We start from the raw sequence: 27,074 nt of genomic DNA on the forward strand, positions 1-27,074 counted from the left end.
CTATTATCTTTAATTTAATTTTCTTGTGGATACCATCTCCTCAGTGAGATCTACTACCCTGACAACTGTATTTAATATTGAAACCTGCTTTTTACTTTGTACCCCTACTTAGCAATCTCAAATCCGCTTAACCTGCTTAATTTTTCCCCTAAAATACTTATCACCCTGAAAATTACCATATAGTTTATTATGTTTATTTTGAATTTTCTGTCTTTTTCTTTTATTTCTCTAAAACATAAACTCCCCAAGGACAGGGAATTTGTCTGGTTAATGTACTGATGGATTCCAAGTGTTGGGAGTTGTGCCTGGTATTCGTTTTTCAGTCACTCAGTTGTGTCTGACTCTTTGCGACCCCGTGGACTGCAGCACGCCAGGCTTCCGTGTCCTTCACTATCTCCCAGAGTTTGCTCAAACTCATGTCCATTGAGTCCATGATGCCATCCAACCATCTCAGCCTCTGTCGCCCCCTTCTACCTTGTATCAGTTCAGTTCAGTTCAGTTCAGTCGCTCAGTAGTGTCCGACTCTTTGCGACCCCATGAATCACAGCACGCCAAGCCTCCCTGTCCATCACCAACTCCCGGAGTTCACTCAAACTCATGTCCATCGAGCTGGTGATGCCGTTCAGCCATCTCATTCTCTGTCGTCCCCGTCTCCTCCCGCCCCCAATCCCTCCCAGCATCAGAGTCTTTTCCAGTGAGTCAACTCGTCGCATGAGGTGGCCAAAGTATTGGAGTTTCAGCTTTAGCATCAGTCCTTCCAGTGAACACCCAGGATTGATCTCCTCTAGAATGGACTGGTTGGATCTCCTTGCAGTCCTTGTATGCTGCTGCTGCTGCTAAGTCGCTTCAGTCGTGTCTGACTCTGTGCGACCCCATAGACAGAAGCCCACCAGGCTCCCCTGTCCCTGGGATTCTCCAGGCAGGAACACTGGAGTGGGTTGCCATTTCATGGTCCTAATAAATAAGCACTGAATAAATGAGTGAGTGAATATGTGTTAGCCAAATAACAAAAGGAAGGTTTAGGGAACATTTTAATAAAACATTTGAGTTGTTCCCAAAAACATTGACTCTGTCTATTATTCCACCTGGGATGACTTCCTCTTTGGATTCTCTAGTAAACATACTAGTGTAAGAATGAACAATTTAGTTTTGAAAATAAAAACATACTAATTACTTTAAGATAAATGATTATTGACTTGGATAGCATGGCTAATGTAAATTTAACCCACACAGGTAAACATCACAATATAAATAATATCTGACACTTTTTTTGGTATGTCACTGTTGAATGTGTCATTCAACTGTAATACGTTTTCCTTCATTATTTTATTACTTTCAGTTTATCTTAACTTCGTCTCAATTAGTAAACAGGAAGTTCTTATACTTAAATCCTATTTTAAAACTATTATTGGGTGTGATCTATTTCAATTAGCTGTTTCAAAATCTTTCTGTCTACAGGAATAGATTTTTTTTTCTACTTTTCTGGGTTGCTTTTACATAAAGTTTAATGCAAATGATGATCCTGTATGTAAACATGCAGTTGTCACTGCTTTATACCATTTAACACAGCAAGTACAAGTCTCCAGTAATCAACCTTTAATTATCAAAGAGGCAACTTCCCACCATAGTCTCTACCTTCTACCCCTTCTTTTCCTTCCCTAGTCCCACCTTTTCCCCCAGCAGTCATAAGCCTAAGCAGAGAAAAAGTGAGGACCCAGCTGAATTATGGGTTCAAATTTCCCAGGCTGAATCTCTAGCATTATCAACTCTGCTGAAGTGAGATCTTGAGGGTATAATTCTCTGCAATTGATGAAATTGTCAGAGAAGAAAGAATATACTGTTACTGGCATTTGCTGTCCTGTTTCCTTGCAGTCTTCCAGTTGAGCCACTGCTTCACAAGAGGTAATTCAGTGAGTGCTGAGCAGAGAATTGCTAGCTCCTGTGGAAATCCATCATGGTGGGAATGCAGAGTGCTTTACTTTCCAAAGATAAAAAATGAGGGTATATCTGTCAGCATTTGCATTACCCAGGAGTTAGGTAACATTAAAAGGCAAAGACTTCCAAAAGTAAAAGAGAATAGTATTATTTTTTAAAATAAAAACCTCCCGTGGTTCTTGTAAGTATATTAGATTTACATGTTAAATTTTGTACGTTAAATGTTAGTAAATTATCTATTTATTAGACAGTGTGATGTATGTCTTGTTGAAGCACATGTTACATGTTTACACATTTTGGGAAGAAAAATTTGATAATGCCTGGAATAAAGCACATCCTACAAAAATTAGAAAGGCTAAATTTCCTTGTGAAAAGATGGTGAAAAGCATTTACCAGTCACTAGCAAGGGAAAATGTGTTTGGATTTCAAAATATGCATGGAACTTTATACCAAGAAACCAAGCTCCGGCATTCTTACCCAAGTTTTAAGCAATAACTTTACAACTAAACCCAGTCAAGGCAATAGTTCCTTAATTTGCTAATTACTGCCTTATTGGAGACTTAGCTCAATGCCAGTCTGTGTGTGTATGTGTATTTGTGCATCAAGTAAGGCTGATACTCTATCAATTATTTCATGTCTGTAGTCACAGCTATGGTGAATGGCTGTAGGTTTTACATATTGGTGCATGCATACTAAGTTGCTTTCATCGTGTCTGACTCTTGGCGACCCTATGAACTGCCAGACTCCTCTGTCGATGGGATTCTCCCAGCAAAAATACTGGAGTGGGTTGCATGCCCTTCTCCAGGGGATCTTCCCGACCCATGGATCAAACCTGTGCCTCTTATGTCTCCTGCATTGGTAGGCAGGTTCTTTACCACTAACCCTACCTGGGAAGCCCTTATGTGGGTAACTGGTATAGAAATTATATATGTATGTCAAAATGCTAAGACCAGATTTTGTATACAGAGGAAACTCATCACAATTATATTGCTAATACACTTTAACATCTGTGACACAGGTAAATTGTACTAATGTCAGCCTTTTTGATCAGTACACAGCTAGGCTTCAGGGGTTGTTGATATAAATCTGTATGTGAAGTGAAGTGAAGTCGCTCAGTCGTGTCCAACTCTTTGCGATCCCATGGACTGTAGTCTACCAGGCTTCTCTGTCCATGGGATTTTCCAGGCTAGAGTACTGGAGTGGGTTGCCATTTCCTTCTCCAGGGGATCTTCCTGACCCAGGGATTAAACCCAGGTCTCCTGCATTGCAGGCAGATACTTTACCCTCTGAGCCACCAGGGAAGCCCATAAATCTGTATACTTTGTTATAATAACTTTTCACTGTCTTGAAAAGCAGAGATTCTGTTTGTGGTAATAAGCCAGGTTCTTCAATACCATAATATTTTTTCTACATTTTTGTTTTAGGAAATGACAAAAAGATGGAAGGAGAGGCTTCCTATTACTTGGGCTTAGCGCACTTGGCTGCTGGAGAGTATGAAACAGCATTAGCAGTAAGTTCAAGGAGACTTTTCATCACTGCCACTTTTAATTTTTATTTTATTATATTTGTTTTATTGTATGTTGTTATAAGGCCAAGAGGAATGAGATGGGCCTGATGTCAGTGTACCTGTTTATAGAGACTAAAGCGGAATAGCAATATTCTAGAAGCATTAGAAATTGGTTTTACTGATGAAGTTTAAGTTATCGAATAATGGGGCCCTCCACTCCCGTAGCACCAGGGACAAGAGAAAATGGATTTAAATTACAGCAAAAAGTATACAGTAAAAAAAAAATTATAATAAACTTATGATGTGACTTGGGACATTTTTCTTAGAAAAGACAGTGGTTAATAAGAAACAGATTGAATTCCATTGTTGTGGACTTTTCATCTGTGGGAGTTAGGGGAGAGGGCACCAAGTGGGGAAGGCATGGCTAGTCCCAATCTGAGAAGTAGCCTGTTTCATGATAAAAATCACTATTTGCCTATTTTATGATCAGGCTTGATGTGTTTGACACACAAAAAAATGTCAAGAGCTATCTTTTCTATAACAGAAATAATTTTTCTCCCACTCTTCTTTTACCTCTAATACATTTCAAGCGTAGCTTCATATTTAATTTTGTTTACATCTCAGGTAATAGTCCTATTTGACATGGAGTACTGGCTTTATTTTCAGCTTTAAGGAGCGCTTACTGGCTCTTTTAGGTATTCATGCTATGTAGCATTCCTATAATTGGGCTAGATACATTCTTTAAAATTGGGTCATCATAGGGAACTTGGGTTTTCCTAGTTGACTCTTCTGCCTAATATTTTTTAGTTAATGACATGCATTCAGCAAGGCTGTTGTGTTCCAGATACTTTCAGGAGCACAGAAGCCAACAAGATGCACATTTCCCTTTAGGAGCTAATTTAATGAGGGTGACCAACTTGTAAACAACTATAATTCAAAGCAGGGTGGACAGGGGTTTTCTGAATTCAGAGATAAGTATGTATTTAGTTCCATACTGAAATAAAGAGGGTTGCACAGAAGAACTTTTGAGGGGTGGGATATCTACAGGCGGAAAGTGTGAGAGTCATGGATAATGGAATATTAGACACACACTCAACAGAACATTTGAGAAGGTTTGAGAAGCATTGAATTGTTATGTGCAAAGTAGGATACAGTAGGAGATCAAGCTGGAACATTAAGTGAAAACTAGCTTAAAGATATTCCCCCCACCTCATCACATGGCAAGTGCATGATGAAATAAATTCAAACAATACCATAGTGTTTACAGTGAAAATAAATCTTCCTTCCACCCCTATACTCAGTCTCACAGTTTTCTTAAAGGCAATTATAGTTACAAGTTTCTGGTTTATCCTGCCAAAATGTATATGCCTGGCATATAAGTGCACATGTATGTGTGTCCATTTTGTTGTTTACAGAATAGTAAGTTTTTATACACACCGTTCTGCCTCCTGAATTAACTTCCTCCATACTAATGCGTATCTAGACAGGTCTCATTTTTAAAAGGACTCATGGTGTCCCATGGTATAGCTATACTATAAGGGATTTAACCATCTCCTGTTGGTGGGCATTTAGGTTATCTCCAATCAGTTTTTTTTTTCTTTTTTAAAAAATTTATTTTAATTACTTTACAATTTTGTAGTGCTTTTTGCCATACATTGACATGAATCAGTCACGGGTGCACATGTGTCCTCCCATCCTGAACCCCTCTCCCACCTCCCTCTCCATCCCATCCCTCTGGGGTGGCCCAGAGCACCTCCCGGCTTTGAGTGCCCTTCTTCATGCCTCGAACTTGCACTGGTCATCTGTATTACACATGGTAATATACATGTTTCAATGCTATTCTGTCATCTCATCTCACCCTTGCCTTCTCCCACAGAGTCCAAAAGTCTGTTCTTTACATCTGTGTCTCTTTTGCTGCCTTGCATGTAGAATCGTTATTACAGTCTTGGTAAATTCCATATATATTGCTTTAATATACTGTATTGGTGTTTCTCTCTCTGACTCGACTTCACTCTGCATAATAGGCTCCAGTTTCATCCATCTCATTAGAACTGACCCAGATGCGTTCTTTTTTATAGCTAAATAACATTTCATTGTGTATATGAACACAACTTCCTTATCCATTTGTCTGTCGATGGGCATCTAGGCTGCTTCCATGTCCTGGCTACTGTAAACAGTGCTGCAATGAACACTGAGGTACACATGTCTCTTTCAATTCTGGTTTCCTCAGTGTGTATGCCCAGCACTGGGATTGCTGGGTCGTATGACAGCTCTATTTCCAGGTTTTTAAGGACTCTCCACACAGTTTTCTATAGCAACTGTACCAGTTTGCATTCCCACCAATCAGTTTTGATCACAAACAGTATAGCAGTGAACAGCTTTGTGCTGAAGTGAGGGATGTTCTACAGAGTAAATTCCTACAGGTGGAAATGCTGAGTCAGAGAAAAGGTGGATGATTTGGGAGAATGGCATTGTAGCATGTATATTATCATATGTGAAATGAATCACCAGTCCAGGTTCAATGCATGATACAGGATGCTTGGGGTTGGTGCACAGGGATGACCTGGAGGGAGGATATGGGGAAAAGGGACGTGGGAGGGGGGTTCAAGAAGGGGAACACATGTACACCTGGGGCGGATTCGTGTCAATGTATGGCAAAACCAACCAATATATTAATATAAGGTAATTTGCCTCCATTAAAATAAAAAAAAAAGGAATAACAAAAAATAAATTTATTTTTATCTCTGATCTTCACTTCAAAGACACTTCACAAATTTGTAGTCATATAACAATAACAATAAGTGAAAGTGCCAGCTTTCTCAGGAGCTATTTGTATTTTAAGAATTTAAACATATAGTTAATATGTGTTGTGAATGTTTTTCCAGGCTGTTTTTTAAGGTATTGTTTTATTAATTGGAGGATAATTTCTTTACAATGTTGTGTTAGTTTTTGCCGTACAACAAGGTGAATCAGCCATAAGTACAGGCTATTGTTGTTTTTTTTTTTACCTTATTATGAAATTCTTCCATCCCGAGCTTTTAGATATGTATGTGGCCAAATTTATCAATTTCTTCTTGTATGATTTCTGGACATTCTTAGAAAGACTACTCATTCCAAATACAGTTTTTCTTTTAAGAATTAAAAATTCATTCTAATTCCAAGATCATATTTTTTAATCTGTTGGAGGACTGGAGAGTCTTAAATACTTTGCTGGGGAATGTGAAGCTCATTTTTTAAGCAGTGTGGAATATTTGATGACTTTGATGAGGCTGGTGACATGATCTCCTTAATTCACTCACAGTTGTTTACTGAGCACCGTGTGACAGAGCCATCACGCTGGGCACTGGGTCTGATCATCCTCACGCTGACAAAGTGCTCTGTTAGTTTCAGCCTTTGCCTTCTTAAATTCAGTCTATCATTAATTCCTATCGTCAACGCCATACACTCTTTTTATTCTCTCACTCGAAATTTAAATTTATGTTGGAATATTTTCAGATTTTCAATATCTTGCCCCTATATTCAACTACTATCTCTCACAAATTTCTTCTCCTTTCCAAAATGTTGTCCATCTGTTTAAAGATTTGTATGTGATTTTTTTCCCAAAGAATCTTGACTTAGAAGAACCTGTCACACGTAACTATCCCTAATTAATGGTTCTCATGATGTGAAAAAGAAGGGACTCTGAAATTTTGCTAATTTTGATCTTGATTTAAAGGCTTTAATTTATTAATAAATGATTAATACATGTAATTGGAGAAGGAAATGGCAACCCACTCTAGTATTCTTGCCTATAGAATCCTGTGGACAGAGGAGCCTGATGGGCTGCTGTCCGTGGGGTCACACAGAGTCAGACATGACTGAAGCGACTTAACAGCAGCAGCATCAATACATGGAACAGAAGAATATGTTGACAAATATATGAGTGAGATTTGGCCATCCATTCCTTGCTGACAAAGCATTCTTTATTGAATTATGAACTAGCACTAAACTAAAAACAAATAGAGTATTTTTTTAGAGCTGAAGTACCTACTAATGGGGAAAGTCCATTTAGTGAAGAGAAGCGATGGTTCCTATAATAAACCTGTGCAGAAGGTCACAGAGACCCTGACATTTAAAAGAGAAGAAAGCTACCCATATACATCAGGTGCTGAGGCAAGAAGTAGTAATTCCCTTCACCCATTGTCAATTTCTACCTTAAAGTTTCCAAGTAGAGTAAATTCTTAATTTTAGAAAATAAATGTGTCTTATGAAGTCCTAAGATTTCAAAGAGGAAAATGTTTTACCAAAAATCACAGTCAAGACCATATGCAAATTTGGCCCAGCTCCTACAATCAAACATTGCAACCATAAAGTTATTTTAAGAAAAAGGATGGTCCTATCTAAGTAAATTGTTTTTGTGCAGGAATTTTCTTTCTCTGTAAATACTTCATTCCACTTCTTAATCTTAGGAACATCAACTTAGATCAGTCTTTAGTACATTATTGAGGTATTTTCCATTATTTAGTAATTTCCCATTATTAAGCAGAACTTACCCTCTGAAAGGAGAATTCCCCACATTGATACTTCATTTGATTTTATAGTACTAAATTCTTGTACTATATTTAATTATTCCATATATAAAACATATCAATTTCTATGTTTGAGACATGTCAGAATCTTTATAATAACTCATAATGCTTCTAACATTGATGTTAGCACTTATATATATGGGTAACCCAAATCTCTAGCCTTATCAGCAACATCCTATAGGAAAATGCAAATAAATAATGTATCTGAAAAATAGTTATACTAATATTCTAGTGACTTATGGATTGTTGATAAATATTAACAATGAAGGATATGGATTATATTTGTAAAATGATGTCATCTTAAGGTTTCACTAAATAATGGTAATCAAATTTTAGTTATTCTTTGACTCAACAGATATGAAGATATTATATATATATATATCAGGAAGCATTCCTATCAAAGGATAATTTATCTTATTTCCAGTGTTTAGGGCACAGAAAGTTTGGGGCAAGAGGTTTCTTATAACTTGTTCCCATTTAGTTCCTTTCTCGTTTCATTTGTTACCGTCTCCCTTAATAGTAACTCCCTCTTTCGTAACAGTAAGCTCTTCACCTAAATGATAATCTAGCTGACATACACATGCTTGGCAGATTCTGCAATAACATGCATAAAACAGGTTTTCCTTTTAATCAATTTTATAAGTGATGATTTTTATGTACCACTGAAACGATGATGCAACCCAAATAAATGTGAGCTCTTCACAGCTCTCTTAGGGGATACCATGTTAAAAGGAAAACATCCAGCAAGCTAAAAGAAAAGTAATTTCAATTTTTCCATAGTTGTCCTGAGAGAACTCGAGATAAAATTCTTAACTCACAGCAACATTATTTTTTAAAAATTCCTCTCTCCTCCCATTAAAAAAAAAAAATCAGTTTGTCTTTCTCTAAATATCCTGAAGGTTGTATTTTCATGTCACTTCCTGGACACAAAACGTCCCTCCTGTGTTCCACTCACAGATGTTTAATCACCCCTCTCTCTTCCATCTCTCCTTCTTCCTGCTTTTCTCTCATGGGTCAAAAAATCATGACTCTTCAAAAGGCACATGAGATGTTCAACTTTGATAATTTGTGTGTGTGTGTGTGTGTGTGCATGCACATGTGTGTGCTCAGTCATGTCTGACTCTTTACAGAGCCAGGTTCCTCTGTCCATGGAATGACATGTCCAGACAAGAATACTGAAGCAGGTTGCCATTTCCTTCTCCAGGGAATATTCCCAACCCAGGAATCCAACCTTCCTCTCTTGTGTTTCCTGCATTAGCAGGCAGATTATTTAATACTCTCATAACCTGGGAAGCTCCTGCTAATTGTTAGAGAAATGCAAATCAAAACTGCAATGAGGTACCACCTCACACTGTTCAAATGGGCCACCATTAAAAAGTCTACACATAACAAATGCTGGAGAGGATATGGTAAAAAGGAAACCTTCCTACACAATTGGTGGGAATGTAAATTGGTACAACCGCTGGAAAACAGTGTGGAGGTTCCTCAAAAAACTCAAAGTGGAGTTGCCTTGTGGTCCTGCAATCCCATTCCTGGGCAGAGAAAACTCTAATTCAAAAATATACATGAACCCCATTGTTCACAGAAGCACTATTTACAATAGCTACCACATGGAAGCAATCTAAATGTCTGTCGACAGAGGAACAGATAAAGAAGATGTGGTACGTATGGACTGTTACCAGAAAAAGCAAGGGAATTCCAGGAAAACATCTACTTCTACTTCATTAACTACACTAAATCCTTTGACTGTGTGGATCACAACGAACTGGAAAATTCTTAAAGAGATGGGAATACCAGACAACCTTACCTGCTTCCTGAGAAACCTGTATGCAGGTGAAGTAGCAACAGTTAGAACTTTACATGGAACAACTAACTGGTTTGAAATTGGGAAAGGGATACAACAAGGCTGTATATTGTCACCCTGCTTATTTAACTACTATGCAGAGTACATCATGTGAAATGCCAGGCTAGATGAATCACAAGCTGGAATCAGGGTTTCTGGGAGAAATATCAACAGCCTCAGATATGCAGTTCATACTCTCTAATGGACATGAGTTTGAGTGTACTCCAGGAGTTGGTGATGGACAGGGAGGCCTGGCGTGCTGTGATTCATGGGGTCGCGGAGAGTCGGACACGACTGAGCGACTGAACTGAACTGAACTGAACTGAATGGCAGAAAGTGAAGAGGAACTAAAGAGCCTCTTGTTGCGGGTGAAAGAGGAGAGTGAAAAAGCTGACTTAAAACTCAGCATTCAAAAAACTAAGATCATGGCATCCAGTCCCATCACTTCATAGCAAATAGAAAGGGAAAAAGTGGAAACAATGAGATTATTTTCTTGGGCTCCAGAATCACTGCAGACGGTGATCACAGCCAAAAAATTAAAAGATGCTTTCTCCTTGGAAGTAAAGCTATGACAAACCTAGACAGCATATTAAAAAGCAGAGACATCACTTTGCTGACAAAGGTCTGTCTGGTCAAAGCTATGGTTTTTCCAGTAGTCATGTACGGATGTAAGAGTTGGACCATAAAGAAGGCTGAGCACTTAAGAATTGATGCTTTTAAATTGTGATGTTGGAGAAGACTCTTGAGAGTGCTCTGGATAGCAAAGAGATAAAACCAGTCAATTGTAAAGGAAATCAACCCTGAAGGGCTGATGTGTGTGTGTGGAAGGGCTGATGCTGAAGCTGAAGCTCCAATACTTTGGTCACCTGATGGGAAGAGCTGATTCACTGGAAAAGACCCTGATGATGGAAAAGATTGAGGGCAAGAGGAGAAGGGGCAGCAGAAAATGAGATGGTTGGATGACATCACTGATTCAATAGATGGGAGTTTGCGCAAACTCCAAGAGATAGTGAAGGACAGGGAAGCCCCGCGTGCTACATTTCATGGGGTCACAAAGAGTCAGACATGACTTAGCAACTGAACCACCACTGTATATGTATATATATATTTTTTTCTTTTTCAGATTCTTTTACAGTGTAGATTATTTCAAGATATTGAGTAGAGTTCCCTGTGCTGTACAGCAGGTTCTTGTTGCTTATTTATCTTATATATAGCAGCATATATTGGGCTGCCGTCTATGGGGTCGCACAGAGTCGGACATGACTGAAGTGATGCAGCAGCAGCAGCAGTGGATATCTATTAATGCAAAATTCATAATTTATCCATCCCTCCCCTTTCTCTTTTGGTACTCATTAGTTTGTTTTCTATGTTTGTCTTGTTTTTGTTTTGTAAATAAGTTCATTTGCATCATTTTTTTAGACTCCACATATATGTGATATCTCTAATTGCCAAGTGGTTAAATATTTGAACTAATAGTAGGTTTTGAACTGGTCTTCATATGGAAGGTAACTACGGTATAGAAGAGTAGGTGAGAGTTGAACTTAGAAGACATGGATCTTAGTCCCTCTGCCACATTCGAGCTGCTAATTTTAGCTTAGTCACTTAACTTCTTGGAAGCTCAGTTTTATTTGTAAAATAAGGGTTACAAATGGCAGTTTCTTTGTGAAAATCAAAAGAAAAAAAACATAGGTTTACACTTTAGACTATCAACAGTTTTCAAATGTGAGATACCGTTATTACTACAGATTGTGATGTAATTAGCACTGAACAATGACAGCAACAATACTCTAGCGTGTTAGGCTTCCCTGGTGGCTCAGACAGTCCTCTACTAGGTAACATACTAGGTGACATATATTCAATATCCATCCAGAGTGCCTGCTTTGTACTTTTTTTTCTTACCTGTAATTCACTAGTTGTATCATAGGTAAATTACATAGTACTTACATTTATCTTTGTAATAGCATATTTTTATAATAAAAATATAATAGACCATCATTTTATGGAAATACTAATTTATTAATAACTTTTCCTTGAATAAAAAAGGCATTTATCTTTTTTAAAAAAAGGAATTGAAGTCATTTCTTTATTTAAAGATCAGACCTCTTCACTACCCTTTAAATATAAGCCGTCTTTCCTTGTAATTTAGAAATCATTACCTAAAAGTGACCCTTCTGTTCCTGTCTAATAGCCTCAGTGTCTGAGGGGAGCTCAGATGCAGGCACGGAGGAAGTCATGACCTCCTGCTCCCAGAGGGCTGCTGGGCATCATTATACAAAACATGCAGACAGTCCTGCATGCAGCCAGTGAGCCTCTTGGTCCCTGCGTAGCTCATCACCAGCTTGGAAAGTATTCACCAGATTCATAGCAGATTTGCCATGCAGTGTTGAGACAGGTCAGGTATAAGCTCAGGGGTTCAGCAGTCATTTGCCTGCTTGACATTCAAGTTTTCATCGCTTTACCCTTTTGTCCTGTGACCACCTCAGGCAGTCTCCTTGTCGAGAATCTAAGGGAGCAGCTGTTCCATACCCCTCTCCCAGTTGTTGCCATGAAGATTCTTCTCTACTCAGGACCATATCCCCTCAACACACATCCCCACTAGTATCCAAACTGAAAGAGACACGTGTTCCCCATGTTCATCCCAGCACTGTTTATAATAGCCAGGACATGGAAGCAACCTAGATGTTCATCAGCAGATGAATGGATAAGAAAGTTGTGGTACATATACACAATGGAGTATTACTCAGCCATTAGAAAGAATGCATTTGAGTCAGTTCTAATGAGGTGGATGAAACCGGAGCCTATTATACAGAGCAAAGTAAGTCAGAAAGAAAAACACCAATACAGTGTACTAACACATATATATGGAATTTAGAAAGATGGTAACAATAACCCTGTATGTGAGACAGCAGAAGAGACACAGATGTATAGAACAGCCTTTGGACTCTGTGGGAGAGGGGGAGGGTGGAATGATTTGGGAGAATGGCATTGAAACATGTATATTATCATATGTGAAACAAATCGCCAGTCCACATTCGATGCATGATACAGGGTGCTCGGGGCTGGTGCACTGGGATGACCCAGAGGGATGGGATGGGGAGGGAGGTGGGAGGGGGTTCAAGATGGGGAACACATGTACACCCATGGTGGATTCATGTCAATGTATGGCAAAACTAATACAATATTGTGAAGTAATTAGCTTCCAATTAAAATCAATAAATTTATATTTAAAAAAGTATCCAAGTAGCACTTCCTTCCTTTCCATTTCGTACCTTTTGCTAAGAAAAGAAATATTCAAAATATCCATTGTCTGACAAGCCAAAGAAAGGTCATTGGATTAGAAAAAACACTGACAGAGGAAGTCATATTTCCTAATTAAAAAAAAAAAAGGATGTATTTCCAAATCATAGCATTACATTACCCCAAATTATTAAGCAATAACTTCAAGTGTGGTGTAAGCAAGTAGTCCATATCTGATCTTATTTGAAAGTGAAGTGAAAGTGAAAGTCACTCAGTCGTGTCTGACTCTTTGCAACCCCATGGACTGTATAGTCCATGGAATTCTCCAGGCCAAAATACTGGAGTGGGTAGCCATTCCCTTTTTCAGGGGATCTTCCCAACCCAGGGATCGAACCCAGATCTCCCACATTGCAGGCGGATTCTTTACCAGCTGAGCCACCAGCCCTCTGATCTTATTTAATACCTTTAAACAGCTTTATTAAGAAAATAGTATTTTATATAGATTATTAAAAATGTTTTAATTTAAGCACATTTTAAACACATAAGAAATGTAAAAATGTGTTTTAAATAATTTGTAGATTATGAGAACATGTTTTACTAATAACTTTGTGGCTATTACCTCTCTGTTTAAAGTCATGACCTTTCTAAAGCATTAAAACAAATAACCTTACAGTAGCAATTTAGTATAAATTTCTGTAGCAAAGACTGCAGACTAAAATCTTAGTAAATTACACTTTAATTTTAAAATTTCCCTTTAATGGGGAGCTAACTATCCTTAAGCCTTTTTTTATTTTTAATTTTCCTAATTTTTTTTTCTTTATGGTATTACAGCTTAGGAAAATTGCCCGTGTAGTTTTCCTTCTTTATAAATGATAACTACATGATGGTATTTTTCACATAAATAACAGTATTTGTCACTTAAGTGACAAAAGTATTATGGAAAAATTTAAAGGCTCAAGAAAAAGTGAAATTTGTATTTTAAAAAACAGTAATCTGTATGTCAAAATCTACAAATTGTAGACTTTCATGAAAATGAAGAGATGTTATATGTCAAAAAATAATGTTCATGGCCTATATGAATATAAACACTGATGAAATGAAATTTATTTGATAAATAAATTTTTTTTTAAATTTATTGATTTTTTTAAAAAATGTGAAAGCTCATTTTAAATTCCTTTGAGATATAGAATACCACTTTAACCAAAACTTTGTGATTATTGTCATTTATTGTAAAAATTAAAAAGTACCACTAGAGTAGCTGTTTACAAAGCTGCTGAAATTTTTGTTTCCAGTCATTCACATTTTAAGAAATAGTGTAAAAATTTCTAATATCTGTTTTGAGAGCAAATGAAGAGAAGGATAATTATTTTTATTTGGTTCATTCTAAAGAGGATGAACTTCAAGACTCTGAAAATTGAGACTCTAATCAACTATCCTGAACAGTGACATATGGAACATAATGTATGTAGATTCCTTAAAGTTCAAGGCCTAGCATATGAAAATGTTCTCTAGAGCAATAAAGCAACCTGCATAGTTCATCAGAAGACTAATTGTATGACAGACCTAGAGGCAACAGCACAGCTGTTAGGACATGTGGATCCAGAGGCCCACAAAGAAGTCATCACACCTGCAAGGACCTGGAGATGATTATAGGATTAGATGGGCTAAATCACAATCATGTGCAGATCAGACTTCATCATTATCAGTTCAGTTCAGTTCAGTAGCTCAGTCATGTCTGACTCTCTGCGACCCCATGAATCACAGCACGCCAGGCCTCCCTGTCCATCACCAACTCCCAGAGTTCACTCAAACTCATGTCCACAGAGTCGGTGATGCCATCCAGCCATCTCATTCTCTGTCCTCCCCTTCTCCTCCCACCCCCAACCTTTCCCAGCATCAGAGTCTTTTCCAGTGAGTCAACTCATCGCATGAGGTGGCCAAAGTATTGGAGTTTCAGCTTTAGCATCAATCCTTCCAATAAACACCCAGGATTGATCTCCCTTAGAATGGACTGGTTGGATCTCCTTGCAGTCCAAGGGACTCTCAAGAGTCTTCTCCAACACCACAGTTCAAAAGCATCAATTCTTCGGTGATCAGCTTTCTTCACAGTCCAACTCTCGCATCCATACATGACCACGGGAATACAGCCAAATTGCATCTATTTCCTCTACAACATGCAAGGTAACTTCAGAAAGAAAATATAATTCAACATCTTAAAATTTATCCAGAGTATTCTCAAATCTATCTGTAGTGTAGACAGTTACATGATCTTCAACTAACTGCTGCATTTTTAAAGATTATCAGTGTAAATAATGCTGCTGATAGTTCAGTCGGTAAAGAATTTGCCTGCAACACAGGAGACCACCTACGATGTAGGAGACTGTCTGCAATGCACGAGACCTGGGTTTGATCCCTAGGTCAGGGAAGTCCCCTGGAGAAGGAAATAGCAACCCACTCCAGTATTCTTACCTGGGAAATCCCATGGACAGAGGAGCCTGGTGGGCTAAAGTCCATGGGGTCACAAGAGTTGGACACAACTTAGTGACTAAACCACCACTATCAGTGTGCAATAGTAGCAACATATACTAGACTCTAAAAAAAATGCCATTAATACTATACTCCTAATTTTCAATCTGTATCCTTAAAAAACTATGTAAAAACTATTCTACCCAGTAATTTCAACTTTCTCCTTAAATAATCATGCAAAAGTTTAGTTGATAACTAATAAAGTAAATTCACTGAAGATTAAACCACTGTTTTTTTTTCCCTGAATGTCTTCTATTGACCCTATTTTTTTTTCTAAATGATAATGCTGATGGCCAGGGATAGAGAAAAAGAAGGAAGACAGTGAAAAAACTAACCAATCCAGAAAATGATGTTTAGTTCTTGAATAATCAAGGGTTGATTACATAGATGTGTGTAACAGCTTTCATTACTGAGCATTTCAAGGGAGAAGGTTGAGGTTCTTTTACATAAAAGTGTGACTTAGAGGCAAAAGATTAGAAAGTCAAATTGTGTCAAAAGTTGGCAAGGATGTGAAACAGCAGGAACAATGGTTAGAAGTGGAGTCCGGTTTAGAGTGTTGGGATGCGCAAGAGTCAGTGTGTGATTACCCTGTGGTGCCAGCCCCACTCCACAGAGAAACTCTTCAGCAACACATTAGAGAGGGCCTTTGAGTGGAAAGGGAATAAAAGACGGAAGGAGAATGGAGGGGAACATATGTACTAAAAATAATCAGGGGGACATGCACAGGTCAGTAGTGTGCCCTGCTCTAAAGAGTGTGGCTAACTTGACTGTATGTGCTGTCCTTAGTCGCTCAGTCATGTCCAACTCTTTGCAACCTGATGGACTGTAGCCCACCAGGCACCTTCGTCCATGGGGATTCTCCAGGAAAGAATACTGGAGTGGGTTGCCATGCCCTCCTCCAGGGGATCTTCCCAGCCCAGGGATCGAACCCAGGTCTCGCACATTGCAGGCAGATTCTTTACTGTCTGAGCCACCAGGGAAGCCCATGAATACTGGAGGGGTTAGCCTATTCCTTCTCCAGGGGATCTTCCTCATCCAGGAATCGATCCAGGGTCTCTTGCATTACAGGAAGATTCTTTACCAGCTAAGTTATAAATCACATAAAACAACAGTTCACAGAATGCTTTTGATTGCAACCTGAATGTGTCTAATGGTTCTTGCTCAAATATGCATTTTCAGATATTTTTTGCAGAGCTTCCAAAGTGTTCTTTGAGTTCCCGGTGTACATTTTTGCACTGCTATTCGACTTAGAATCTTGACATTGTGATTGGGGCTCCCCAGTCCAGACTTGGATATATGGATTGGAGGACAACTTGTTTGTCTGGGAGAGGTTCCACCGGCAGGATCATCAGGCAAAAGAAGGAGCCCACAGAGTTGTGTTGCCATCAGCTGGCACTCTCTGGAAACCAACCAGTTATCCCAACAGAGGAACAAGGGACCTGGTGTATTTACCCATGAATTCCTGTCCTCTGTCTTCCAAGGACACTAATTCTCTGGCATTTCCACTTTACCATGAACCCAGCCATCAGACAGGAAGTTCCAGGTGCTGCCTCAGCAGCCCCTGGCTGCACAGATTATGGGAGCAGCACTGATGTCGCCAAATACATCCATGCAGATCACTTGGCTCCTAAGCTTCCTTTTCCACCCCATAAAATGGGGTGATAAAGTTACTGTGAGGGTGAGATGAGACAAGATAGTAATGTGCTTGGCACTTAGTGAGCATTCAATAAATGGTAGCTTTGTTCTGTTTTAAGAACACTCATAATTTTGCATATCTTCTGACTCAGGAATTATCCACTTAAAGAATTTATCTAGAGGAAATAATTATTAATGTATAAATATTTAGTTATAGTATTCTTTGTAATTATTAATATAGTCAGAAATTTAGCTGTAACTTTTATACACAATGTCATGTGTTGTTTATAAGGGGGAAAAATCCAAAAACAAAGTAAATGTTCAATAGCAAATTGATTAAACACTGTTAAGTACCCTATGGTACAAAAATAAATATTTTATAACAATAAAAATATTATTGCCATATTTAGCAAAACATAGGCATACAGTACAGTGTATATTATGGCTATACTTATACATATTTACATTGCATACATATATATGAAAATAATGGAGCTTTCCCAGTGGCTCAGCTGGTAGAGAACCCACCTGCCAATGCAGGAGTTGCTAGAGATGTTAATTCTATGTCTGGGTGGGGAAGATCCCCTGGAGAAAGAAATGACCACCTGCTCTAGTATTCTTGCCTGGAAAATTCCACAGAGAGAGGAGCCTGGTCGTCTACAGTCCATGGAGTCCCAAAGAATCAGACACGACTGAGCACGCGTGCACACCATGTATGGAAATACTGGAAACACCAAATTATTTTCAGTGGTTATCCTGGAAGCTGGAATAATGGATGACTTTAATTTTCAATTTTGGGGGAGTGATGGATCTGTATTCCCCCAAATTTCTAACAGCATATATTGCTTTTGTAATAAGAAAAAGTAAGCTATTATTTCTTTCTATTCCATGAAAATTTAAAGACTTTAATTAATGTTTTCAGTAGATTTTATATAGACTGTTTGTAGTAAAAATCTCCTGCACAGTATTGATCATAGCATCTGGTCATTTCTGCAGCTCATCTTATCCCAAAACATTAAAGAAAGTTATTAAATGCTTAAAAAGTAATAAATGACATTCAAAGATGACCTGAAAAAGTGAAAAGAAAATCATATAAATTACAAAATATAAAACAATGTACACAGGGAGAAAAATACAGCCCTATGGCTTTTGGTATCCTGAGTTAATCTGGCCAAAGTCCATATGAGCAAGAATAGTAATTACTCTGTTGATCTTGGACTATATTTATGTATTTTAAAAAAATGTTTTATTGAAATATAGTTGATTTACAAAGTTGTGTTTCAGGTGTATAGCACAGTGATATATGCATATATATTAATATTGTGACTGAATATGTATATACAAATATTATAACTGCATCACTGTTCATATATGTTCAATATATTATAATATCAATATATTGAAGGCTCAGTCCTGTCCAACTCTTTGCAACCCCATGGACTCTACAGTCCATGGAATTCTCCAGGCCAGAATACTGGAGTGGGTAGCCATTCCTTTCTCCAGGGGATCTTCCCAACCCACTGATCAAACCCAGGTCTCCCACACTGCAGGCAGATTCTTTACCAGTTGAACCACCAGGGAAGATTTTCTGTTATATGTAATATTGTAATATACATATTATGTATATTACATAATATATGTAATATTAATATGTATGGATATATATACTTTTTCTGATTCTTTTCCATTATAGGTTATTGTAAGATATTGAAGATAGTTCCCTGTGCTAGTCAATAGACCTTGCTAGTTTTTTTTTAAATTTAAGAATTATTTTAATTAATTTTTTTTTTTTTTGCCGTACCACATGCCTTATCGGGGTCTTAATTCTCTGACCAGGGTTTTGGAAGACCATCGGGCAGTCGTGTGTAGGACAAATCAAAAAGAAAGAATCGAGGGGGAAGACTAATTATGGGGCTCTTCTGAAATCTTTCCAGTGAAGAAAGATGAGCCCTTGAACTTGCTGATGATGGTGTAAATCCTAATAGACACATTTGAGAGATATTACACAATTTTACAGTTTTGCTGTCTGGGTAGATAAAAGTATGGAGACAGGGTGGGAGTCCAAGTTGAATCTGGGTTTTTTATTCAAGTAATCCTAAGTATGATAGTATTGTTAACTGAGATAAAGCCACAGGAGGAGAAGCAGCTGTGCAGAGGATTTAATAGCAATTTGGAAGACATCTATCATCTGTGTCTTTCCAGAACATCGCACCATTCCAACTGCCACCTTGCTGCTGGCTACAGCCTCATTTCTAACCTTGGGTTACAGATATTACCAACACCACTGCATCTTGCCCCAGTGAATTCCTAGTAGAGGGTCCTGAAATATTGCTTCACTTTTATGTTTTGGCTCTTTGGCCATGAAGCATGTGGGATCTTAGTTCCTGGACCCACATCCCCTGTTTGGGAAGGTGAAGTCTTAACCACTAGACTGCCATGAAATTCCCAATATATTTGCTTAATCAGAGCCAGCCTTCTGTGGTGTGCCTGGGAGCTTCTATAGCCACGGAGGCTGGTGGGCTGAGAGAATACAGTTACACAGAGAGAGAAAAACCAAGGTAAGAAATCAAGAGGACAGTTCCTAGCAGCATCTGAGTCCCCATTTTCCCCTTTGGTCTAAATTAGATTGGGGTGGATTTTGTCCCATGATTTCAAATGAGCCCTAACTGAACAGAATCATCCTGAGCAATAACAACTGATATGTCTTGCATGTTATGTGTCTAGAACCGTATTCAGCCTTATTATTTATATGCTTTGCCTCGTTTAATACTCACAAGAACCTTACGAGGCAGATATTACTGGTATTTCCTGTGTACTCCCATTTCACAGTTGAAGAAGGTTGAGACTTAGACTAAGTGGCCTCCTCATGGTCACAAAGCCAGCAAATGCAGAGCCAAGACTGACGGAGGAGTCAGCGCCATACATAACTGCTGATGCTGTTGCAACTGGGGGAGTTGTCAGTAAGATGATTTTAAACTCCCTTGTTGAGTCTCATCTCAAATCTGTCACATACACTTTTAATAACATTCTCATCTGCCAATCAGTAACTACTGATTGACATAAATAACATTTTGTTATTCATGCCCAATAGAAGTTAGTATTGAATAATGCTTGATGATTAAAAAGAAAAATCACCTCTCAAGTGCCGGGCCAATTCAGAATGAGCACAGAATTGGGAAAAGAGGGTGTGAGGATGCAGGAAGTAGTAGTGTCAAATGGTATTAGGCTAGTAGTGACCCACTGCTTTGTAACTTCTCCGGAGAAGATGTCAGGAGTTCTTCCCTCTCGTTTTCATCTTCCATCTCCCTTTTACGCTCATAGATAATGGGGTACCATGGATTCCTCTTTGTTATGACTTACCCGCTTAGCTGAATTTGCCTTGTTTCCTCTGGCTGTTTAGCTGGCAGTGAACTATGTAGCAGCACTAGTGTTAATACATCTGTAAAATAGAAAAAGTAATTGAATTCTTTTTTGAAAGCAGCGTGTTTAAACACATTCCTACAACCCCTGGTCTCTCCTTGCTACTGATACAGATCTTCTATCTACCAGAAACTCTCAGGAAATGCAAGCGGGTGAGCATTAAAAGGATCTTTCACTAGATTTGTCGCTGAAACATCGGATAGGGCAGAATGATTATAATTTTTGAATAAAATAAAATAGGGGGAAGGAGATAAGGTCCTTCCAGTAGATTTCAGTTCATTCTGTTGCTATCTCAACCATTATCACAGTGTGATGTAGTCGTTAAGAGGAGGGCCCCTAGAGTCACATTGCCTGATTCCAGATCCTGGTCCTGCCACTTCTGATCCTGTGACCTTGGATGAGCTACTTAAGCTCTCTTGAGCTTCTGTTTCTCACCTGCAGCTTAAGGATTACATTAGTAATAGTTAGGTACTAATAGGTACTCATAAGATGGTTGTGAAGGTTAAATGGGTTAATATGCAGAAAATACTTAGAACTATGCCTGACATAGTGCACTCCTTCGGTAAATGCTGGTGAATAGTATGGAAGAGTAGAAGTGGTTTTGTTTTGTTTTTTGTGTTAGTGCAAGGATTATGTTATTCCCGCTACCACTGCTAACTTAGCAGATCATTGACAAATCTCTCAATGTCTCACTTTGTAAAATGAAGATGGTATTTATTAATATAGCATGTAGCTGACAATTCCAATGGAATAGTAAGAAGTTAATGGTTTATTGGTCCTTATTATTGTATTGCAAATGATTTAACTATACCTTTTCCCTAAATTTAATTAAACATATTCATTTTCCCTATGAGCTTATATTAGCTTACAGCAGAGTGACTGTTTATGATGTTCATTTTATATGTTATAATATCATGGATATTACCAAAATAAACATTTTCCCTTTAAAATGTTACATAAATATTCATGAATAATTGTCGCGAGTCTGCAAAGTGAAAATGACTTTTTAATTGTTTTTTGTAATAGTTTATGTAGGAATGGAAAAGTACTGCCCAAACAGTCACTCTGATCTTAAAAATCAGTTCTGAATGTACCAGAAAGACCACCAAACTGGGAGTCAGACTTCCTGAGTTCTAGTTGTGGTTCTGTTAACAAGCGCTTTGGCCTTGGGCCAGTCATTAAGCCTTGTTCAGTTTCCTTAACGACATTGTTGTAGGACGTTACAGTTATAATCTTGGTTGACACCGGGACAGGTGGTCCCAAAAGGAACCAGAACTTGGAGCCCCGTCTGCACGGCGGCGCTGTCAGCAGCCTTGTGGTGCGGAAGTGGGGGAGAGGGCCGGGTAACAGCACTGCCTCTGAAATCAGGTGACCTGGGTCCCTGTGTTTCCTTGATAACGTGCCATTTGTATGATCTTGGCCCAGGGGCTTACCTCGTTGTGCCTCAGTTTCCTCATCTTTCAAAAAAGTAGTAATGGTAATAATAATAACAATAATGCCTACCTGTGGATATTGGGGAGATTAGTTAATATGTATAATCTCAAGATAAGTCTATGACATAGTCATCCAGCAAATCGTTTCGGAGCACCTATTGCCAAATCCTGTTCCAGGCACTTGAAATACATCAACAGCCAAGAGACAAAGGCCTTTCTCCTCAGGGAGCTTCCACACCAGTGGAGAAAGACAAGGAACGTGAAATACAATGAACAATTGATAGTTCGTTAGACCATCATAAACCATAGAGGAATAAAGAAAACATACAAAGGAATAATTCAGGCATGCCAAAGCAAGTGGTAGGTGGGAGGAATTTTAAATAGATGATCAGAGGCCTTGCTGAGAGGTTGACATTGGCCGGAAGACTGGAAGCAAGTGAGAGAGTTAGTCATGCAGGTGAGGGAAGGACATTCCAAGCGAGGGTGATGGTCAGGATCAAATCCTCAAGGCAGCAATATGCCCCAGAGGCTTGGGGCCAGTTAGGCTGAGGAGAAGCAAAAGGGGAGCAGAGGAAAAAGAGCTAAAGTCAGACAGGTAAAGGTGGGATCACAGAAGGCTTTGTGGGCCATTGTAATGTGACGTGCTTTGTGTCTGAGTGAAAAGGGGGTCACTGAGGCAGAGGAGAGACACAGGAGATACTCAGTGTTAAGAATTCTCTGGTGGTCTAGTGGTTAGGGCTCTGTGCTTCCACTGCAGAGGGCCGGGTTCAATCCCTGATCAGGAAACTAAGATCCTGCAAGCCATGTGGCGCACCCCAAAACATGAAAAAGGAAAAAAGGAGGAGGATTAGTTAGTACAAAGTACTGTCATTAGCCATGTGGTGAAAAGTAGCATGTGGTTCTAGACGAAGTTGTAACTGGGCGAGCATGAGGTTACCATCTAGAACAGTGGATGCTGGGGAGTGGGTACCCCCGTAGCTGAGCGGAGGGTACCTTGTGGGAATGGTGCCAGGAGGCAGTGAGCTGTGAGGTCTAGGTCAGCACGACCAGGCTCGGGGTTACCTGGCGGCAGCCCTATCACAGTGCTTAAGGAAGAAAGGCAGGATTTTAAGTCCCATAAACCCAGTTCAAATCCTTTCTTCTCTTCCTACTCTAGCACTGTGTATACCAGCACGAGTTAACCTCTCTGCACTTCTATTTCTCATTTGTGCAATGGGAATGTTACTATTTGTCTTAGAGGGCTCTGTGAAGACCAAATATATCAAAACTGTAAAATACGGCACACATGTAGTTTTTGGTCAATTAATGGTACGTGCATGCTACATCGCTTCAGTCATGTCCAAATCTGTGTGACCCCATGGATTGTAGCCTGCCAGGCTCCTCTGTCCATGGGATTCTCCAGGCAAGAATACTGGAGTGGGTTGCCATACTCTCCTCCAGGGGATCTTCCTGACCCAGGGATCGAACCTATATCTCATCTCCTGTGTCTCCTGCATTGACAGGTGGGTTCTTTACCACTAGCGCCACCCAGGAAGCCAATTAAAGTCGATTAATGGTAGTGACTGCCATTGGCAAGTGACACGCACCAGGTCACAGGGACAGGGGTTCAGGAGTGGAACTTCTGATGGGAGCATGCTGATGGTAGTAAGGAAGGTCTCCAGACTCATAGCAAGTAGGGACCCGACCAGGTACCAAGACAGGGATTCAGGTAAGAAGGCAGGGATGCAGCTCCAAAGCCTGGGACAGTTGCTGGGGACTTGGTTTCAAGGCACATGGCAAGAACCCAGTCACTTTTAATAAAGTTTGAAGTCAAAGCATAATTTGCAGCAAACCAACTTTGGCCACCTCATGCGACGAGTTGACTCACTGGAAAAGACTCTGATGCTGGGAAGGGTTGGGGGCGGGAGGAGAAGGGGACGACCGAGGATGAGATGGCTGGATGGCATCACCGAGTCTGTGGACTTGAGTCTGAGTGAACTCCGGGAGTTGGTGATGGACAGGGAGGCCTGGCGTGCTGTGATTCATGGGGTCGCGGAGAGTCGGACACGACTGAGCGACTGAACTGAACTGAACTGAACTGAATCTGATACAAAGCTTCTGCCCTGGAAGACCATGGGTAGGAATGGTTCCAGGGTCTGGGGTAGGTCGAAGTTGCTAACTAGGGAGACCCCAGCAGGGCAGATGGCAGAGCTCAGGAAGCCGAGTCACTAGAACCTTATTACAGAAATTATATTTTGGGCTCTATAATTCTCTGTTTGTAGGTATTGATAAATAATTTGAAAATGCCCAATATAATGGTAATTTAGCCTATAAAGCCTAAAACTTACTGTAAGAATGTTAGCAGTAATCTGTTTTGCCTTTTTATTTTCAGCTCATATGTTATTTCAGGGCTGATCAAAGGCATTGGTTGCAGAGTATAAAATAAATCACACTTCTAAATAAACCACTGAAGAGTGTTAAATTGATTTAAGTGATTTTCTGAATATTAATATTTAAAACAGCTCTGTCCCAAGCCTCTTTATGGCTACCTATAGCAGTAATAAGTATCATTTCATTCTACCATTCTTCATCTTATATTACATAGAAAACTGTAAAAAACATTATTTTTTAGCACTGGAGTAGAAATGTAAGATTTCAGCTGTTTATTTACGTTTAAATATCTTGAATTTTATTCAGTCAATAAAAGTATACTCGATTATTGCATTTCTTATACTCTCTGCCTAGGGTGAGGTGACTAGAGTGTCATGTTTGTCTTTTTACTGTTAAAGAAAACTTTGCCTTCAACTCACAGTCCTTAGCACTAAATTTGATTTTAGTCAGCATGTATTTCAGGATTAGTCTCAGTCTTGAGAAACTGGGCAGCTGCACAATTATGCATTTTTGGCTTATCTGAAAATACTAAAATTGCATACATGATTTTCCTAGATTATTTTTACTATATAGGAAAAAATGGCATCTGCAGTGTTAAATGGAATATCAGTGAATATCCCTCAGTGGGAGGGTTTGGGCACCAAGGTGTCCCATGCATCCACTTTGGTGGTCGAGTCATCCAGGCAGCGCAGAGTGACAGCCAGCGATGTGAGCAAAGACACACTGATGATGAAAGCAGCCAGCCAGCTGGGTCGCAGCACACGCATTCAAAGGCATTTCTGAACCACACACATTTGTACTTACCTGGGTCCCCAGCCTTGCCCTAGGCTCACTTAACCATTTCTTCTCTGCCTCCAACCGTCTTCTCCTCCTCTTCCTTCTTCTTCTTCTTTTTTTTGTGTGTGTGTGCTTCAGCAACCTCCCTTTTCTTTTCCAAGGCCCCTGTTCATGTGTCAGTGTGGCCCTCCTGCCACTCAGCTCACCCGCCAAGAAATCCGAATCGTCCTCCCGGCCTCCGCTCAGCCTTGCCGCCCGCCTGTCACTGCTCCGCGCTCTGCACCACGCTGGCTTGTTTTGTCAATAACCATTTATTTGTTGCTGGAATAGCAGCAGCCATTACATCTGACCTCCCTGTTTCATCAATTATGGATAGATTATTGGATGTGAACATCTGCAAAAGCTTGCTGTTGAACTCACCTCCTGGCTAGGATTAGATAAAGTACTAAACTGTTGTTTATTGTCAGGCCAAAACTCTACTGGGAAGGCAGGGAATTCCAAGAGTCACAGAGCCCCCATCCGAAGGACCAAACATCGTTTCATATTGCCACCGTTTCCCCTAAGATTCCAGCCATTTATTATTTACACTTATTACTCGTCGTTATAACCTAGTTGATAAAAGCTCTTGGCAGGCATCGCATTTCCCATCATTGTCACATCTGTCAGAATGGAAATGACTCATAAATTGTTTTCTCGTCTCTTCTCTCACGGTGAAAGGGAAATAGATGAAGCTTCCTCTGTGCGCAAGCCTTCAGAGGAAGACTTTCCTACCATGTTTTATTTTCAAGAAACATGTTCATGCAGCCAGATAGGAAAGCATTACACTGTGGATCTAAATTAGGGTTTACTGAGTTTACCAGAGTAATGGCCTGTGGTAGAAAGGATATCAAATTGTACAGAGACAATATGCTCAAAATGTTTTCTCAAGGCTTTTATGGATATCTGAGAAGGGGGAACCAGAATGAAATTTTATTGAATCCAGCCTTAAATGAGGAAAAAATCTAGTAAGAGGGATTATGGATAGATGATGGTTTTTCTGCCACAGGAAAGGCAAATCTCCTAGTGGTAATTGGTTCATGCAGAAATACAGAAATTGTTGCAGGATCAGTGTTTATTAAAACCTTCCAGGTTGTCACTTGTTAATATTGAACCCTCCATGAGCCTTCCCCATGGAACCAGAAACCGTTTTGTGCAAAATGATCCAATGGAGGGAGGTTGGTAAGTGGCCATTTCAGGGGAAGCTGAGGAGCTTGGTGTGTCACTGAACTAGTGCTTTTCACTGCTCAGCTCTCCGACTTGTTGCTTTTAGAGTAGAAACTGTAGTTGTCTAGATTAAAAGAGAGGAAAAAAGTGATCTCTAGTCCTTCCACAGGCAGGAAGAATGACTCCTCAAAATGCCATGACGAATCTAACATAATTTCAGCCTCTAATCTGCCTCCTCGCTAAATTCCACTTGGGCTCATAATGAGGGGAAGTTGTTTATTTAGAAATGTGACTGGATGAAATAGGCACACATTTAGATAGGGGTCTTGTCATTTAAAAATGTCATATAGGGACTTCCCTGGCATTCCAATGGTTAGGACTCACAGCTTTCACTGCTGCAGACCCAGGTTTAATCCCTGGTTGGGGAACTAAAATCCCACAAGCCATGTGGCACAGCAAAATAAATAAATAAATAAATGTCATTTGAATCTTCCTTTAGGAGTCTGACTTGTTTGCTGTTCTGATCCTCGAACTTTCCAGGATGGCTGTTAACTAAAAATGTTAACTAAAACCTATTTACCATAGTTTTAAAGTGCTGTATTTTTTCCTTATTGAGTGAG

The 27,074-nt window shown here is 39.4% G+C and overlaps 1 protein-coding gene across 1 annotated transcript in view; it reads left to right on the top strand.

The window, feature by feature from the left end:
* Window positions 1-27,074, top strand: part of TTC29 (tetratricopeptide repeat domain 29) — a 249,786-nt gene that overhangs the window by 74,514 nt on the left and 148,198 nt on the right. Inside the window, exon 6 of the mRNA XM_088827845.1 lies at window positions 3,360-3,445. Within this exon, the coding sequence (XP_088683971.1) occupies window positions 3,360-3,445 (86 nt within the window). The remainder of the gene's footprint in view (window positions 1-3,359; window positions 3,446-27,074) is intronic.

This window comes from Moschus berezovskii, chromosome 19 (genome assembly GCF_049115385.1).
Source record: "Moschus berezovskii isolate FMDL1 chromosome 19, NW_MosBer_1.0, whole genome shotgun sequence".
NCBI lineage: Eukaryota > Metazoa > Chordata > Mammalia > Artiodactyla > Moschidae > Moschus > Moschus berezovskii.